This window comes from Rhododendron vialii, chromosome 10a (genome assembly GCF_030253575.1).
Source record: "Rhododendron vialii isolate Sample 1 chromosome 10a, ASM3025357v1".
In the NCBI taxonomy this organism is placed as follows: domain Eukaryota; kingdom Viridiplantae; phylum Streptophyta; class Magnoliopsida; order Ericales; family Ericaceae; genus Rhododendron; species Rhododendron vialii.
Window position 1 is genome coordinate 38,290,944 of NC_080566.1, and position 4,286 is coordinate 38,295,229.

A 4,286-nucleotide genomic window follows, 5' to 3' on the forward strand; every position below is an offset into this window, starting at 1 on the left:
GGCTGACGCCGAAGAAGCCCGATGAGGACCAAGATTGCCGACTACCAAGAAGGCGACGACAAAGAAATTCCTCTGTGGTTTCTAATGGGAAATCGTCTGGGTTTTGTTAGTCTGGGTTTTGTTCTTCTGGAAAAGGGGGGAGGGGGGGGTAGGGGGGGAGGGGGGATGGGTTTTATAATGGAGGAATCTGAGAAAAAAAAGGGGAAGGGAGGAAAAAAGGGAGAAAAAAACGGGAATGGAGGAAAAAAGGGAGAAAAAAACGGGAATGGAGGAAAAAATGGGATAAAAATTTTTTTGAAAGCAGGGGTATATTAGACTAACCAGGGTTATTATATCTTTACTAATAAGTTAGTGGACTTAGGGGGTTATAGAATTTAGAAATGGACTTAGTGGGTTTGAAAAGTGGTATAGTGGACCTGGGAAAAATTCTCCCTTCAGTCATGTTTGTTTCGCTCTACTGGTCATATTTTATTTTCTGCTGTATCTATGTATATTTACACTGATCATGCAAGACAAGAATTTATTTTTTTTGCCAATATTATATAGCCTTAAACCCACTAACCGCCCATAACGGAGCTCGAATCCTGGTCTCCCACAAGGGAGAGCTAGGAGTTACCAACTGAGCTACAAGCCCATTAGTTCAAGACAAGATTGCACAATAGAGAAAATGCAGAACAACTTGATATACATTATCGGATCCATTTTCGAACATGTTGAACTTTTGAGATAATTAGTAACTTAACACTATCAACTATAAATTTCTCGCCGTTCAGAAAAAAGAGATTCGCCGTTCAAAAAATTAAACTATCAATACCCCTTTTGTTTAAGCAGTATGGACTATGATCCAGTATATTCCTTTCACACAGATATATTCCTTCCACACATGTATAATGTGTTTGTTTTTGTTGTTGATGAGTACTTGGGGTTTATCCCAAGGAGACCAACTTGAAAGGCTCTATATTGGGTGGCAAAAGGGAAGAGGAAATGTAGACAACAAAGCTATTCATCCATAGATTTTATTACATTGGCGCATCTGTCTGACAGGATAAGAGCATTGAATTAAATATTTTATATATATATATATATATATATTCATGGACTTACACGTTCGGAATTTGGTCAAAAAATTTACAATTCTAATTAAACATGCATCGGATACATAATCCCATAAAGTATGACATAATACTATGGGGGCGTGCTATTAGTAATCACATCACTTCTAATTCGATGGGATTACATGTGCTATACATAGGACATGCTTGACTGTTAGATTAATCTTAGAAAAGATTGAAAAATATGAAATTAAGAATGGAGATCGAGGAATATGTATGGTCCATGTGATAATAGACGAGATTATAAGTACCTTAGGATTAGGTATATTATGTTAATTTGGTTAGAATAGGATAGTGAGATAAAGGAATGAGTAGAGTTTTTGACTATTGAATGAGGGGTAGATAATATAGAGAGACGAAATTAGCTAATATACCACCCTCCTCGAGGTACGTATTAGCTTATCTCTCATATGAGACTAAGGCCTCGTTTGATTTTTGGACTGGAAAATATGGGATTAGCAGTTCTGAGATTAATTAATTAATAGTACGTCTTCGAACTATTTGTCTTGGATTAATTTTATCTCAAATTTTACCGAATCTCATGTTTGATTCGCATGGAATTACTTATGAAATAACCAAAGGTGTTAAATGTAGGCTCTTAGGTTCTCTCACCCCCTTAATCTTACTCTTCTTTATCCTGCCATCAAATAAGTCCGAGGACCTATAGTGCACCCCTCCACTGAAGGGTCGAGTCCAGGGTCCCCGGGTCCTCTAAGATGCCCATAAAGTCATATATGACCCTTCAGTATGAGTCACGACAAATAAGATATTCGTAACCCTTCTTTAGTCCTAATCTTGCTATGCCACACACCATTCTCCAACTCAAGTTTTGACTTCTTTACAACTTGGATCTCACTGTCTCCCAGTACCTTTACTTGTATAGTTGTATGATACAGTATGATCAGTTGGTTGATATAATTGATGCCTTACAAATGGAACAACTATATCATGCCACGTATACGTAGGCATTAATGCACTTCGAATTTCGAGTACCAAACATTGGGCAATGTGGCACTATATGGATTTTTTTTGGTTCTCAGTTTAACAGATCACACATTTGAACAGGAGGAGTATTTTGTCCCAAATCACTAGATCCTTACGAAAGACGTGTAATTTTGAGATAAAATAAAATAAAATATTTTTGTTCATCATTTTTTAAACTTCTTTACACCATATTAAAGAGCTCTTGAAGTACTTTAATTTGGTGTGAAGAAATTTGAAAAATAACCCTTGTAAGCACTTCATTTTTTGAATCGAAAATTACACGACTTTTCGTAAAGGGCGGGCACTTTGAGACAGAAAAAATATTTTTTATGGCATTTCCAAGTTCAAATCCTAACTCCGCCACTGATTGTATCATAAGTATCGAACAAATGGAACAACCATTTATAACGTAACATGCCACGTACATGTATCAAGTTTATGGTACCAAACATTGGATAATGTGGCAGTAATGGCTCAACGTGGGGGTGGCAACACCGCAAAAGGGAGGTGGCCGTACATACTTATTTGGACAACTCACTACCCATTGCACATGAATGGATACTAAAAGGATAGTACCTAAACTACTACATCATTGTTGACTTAAAAGGGAGCCCACCTTCAATATTATTTTATAATTCAGATGTCCAGATCAGTTTATGCGCACCTCGATTAAAAATAGAGCAAAACTCTATACAAACTGACCTAAAAATTGATAACACCCGTAAAGTTTCAAACGTAAAACCTTAGAAAGAAGCAAACTGTTAACCTTCATACTTTTAACACAAGGCCAAGTAATATACATTCTAGATTTTTGCAACTCTCACCGTCCTAATTATTAGATCATTGTTGACTTAAAGGAGGCCCACCTTTCATTATTATGAAGACTATGTGGTTCAAACTTATCCCCCCTTCATTTAGTATAAATAGCGAAACCATAGGACAATTTTTTTCACCATCCTAAATTTTGAGCTTTCTATAACTACACAAAAGAAAATACTCCCAAACTATGGCTAGTTTTTCCAAACCAAGGAGTAGTCGTTACGAAATCCGATCGATTAGTTTGCCCAGTCGATCACACCCGACAACGCTTAGAATCGAAGAGGAGCTAAACAAGATCAAGATATCGGAGGCATCATCAACGACGACGAATGCAGAGAAAATCTGCAGTGGGCTATTAGGCCTAAATGACGTGTACAAATGCCTGGACGAGGCTCTCAAGTTGCCACTCACCCAGAAAGCCCTTTCTCTCGACCAGCACAAGAGATGGATCGATGAGTCCTTGGACACATCGGTCAGTCTTCTCGACGTTTGTAGCACTGCAAGGGATTTCACATCGCAGATAAAGGAGCGTGTTATAGATCTCGAATCTGCTATCAGGAGAAAGAAGGGGGATTCGAGGATTCAAATCTGTACCGCGAAATACTTTTCCTTTAGGAAGGAAATGAACAAGGGCGCGAAGAAGTTGATAAAAGATGTGAAGCAAATTGACAACAAAATCGCATCGCTGCCACTGTTGGATCAACAGCTTGAAGATGATCACCATGTGACCACAGTGATTAGAGTTCTAAAAGAAGTTAGTTTGATCAGCGTGTCCGTTTATAATTCCCTCCTCTTGTTCTTTTCCCTGCGGATTTCGAAGCCCAAGTCCAAGAGTTGGTCCATATTGTTGGACAAAGGAAGAGTGACGTGTGAAGAACAGAAGGGGAATGGGAATGAGCTGCAAAGAGTAGATGTTGCATTGAGCAACATATGGCAATGTGAGCGTTCAAGTGATCAAGTGGGTGAACATATGAAGATGGCACAAAATGGGCTTGAGGAGTTGGAGGCCAGTATTGAGTCTATCGAGAATGGTTTGGAGTGCTTGTTTAAGGGATTGATTAAAGCAAGAGCGTCTCTTCTAAATATAGTCTCCCTATGAATTCCTGTGGAACTTGTTTGTAGTTATGGATTTGAACTCTGAGTTCAACAGCCTTGTACATGAATCCATTGTATATGTGTATATGAGAAAAAGAATATACAAATTGTGAAACTTTGTGTATTTCCTCTCTCTCTCTCTCTCTCTGAATAACAAATGTCAATCTTGGTTAAACTTTAGGTGTTAAATTTAGAGAGGAGAGGAACTTTAACTTGAAGAAATTAACACTCACAATGGAGGAGGCCATCAATTCTCTGACGATCTAGGGGAAGATG

The 4,286-nt window shown here is 38.1% G+C and overlaps 1 protein-coding gene across 1 annotated transcript; it reads left to right on the top strand.

The window, feature by feature from the left end:
- The first annotated feature begins 3,102 nt into the window (after positions 1 to 3,102).
- LOC131303215 (uncharacterized) lies at positions 3,103 to 4,014 on the top strand. Its single transcript, XM_058329984.1, has one exon. It carries the CDS (start codon positions 3,103 to 3,105, stop codon positions 4,012 to 4,014), a length of 912 nt encoding a protein of 303 aa, XP_058185967.1.
- Positions 4,015 to 4,286: the final 272 nt, after the last annotated feature.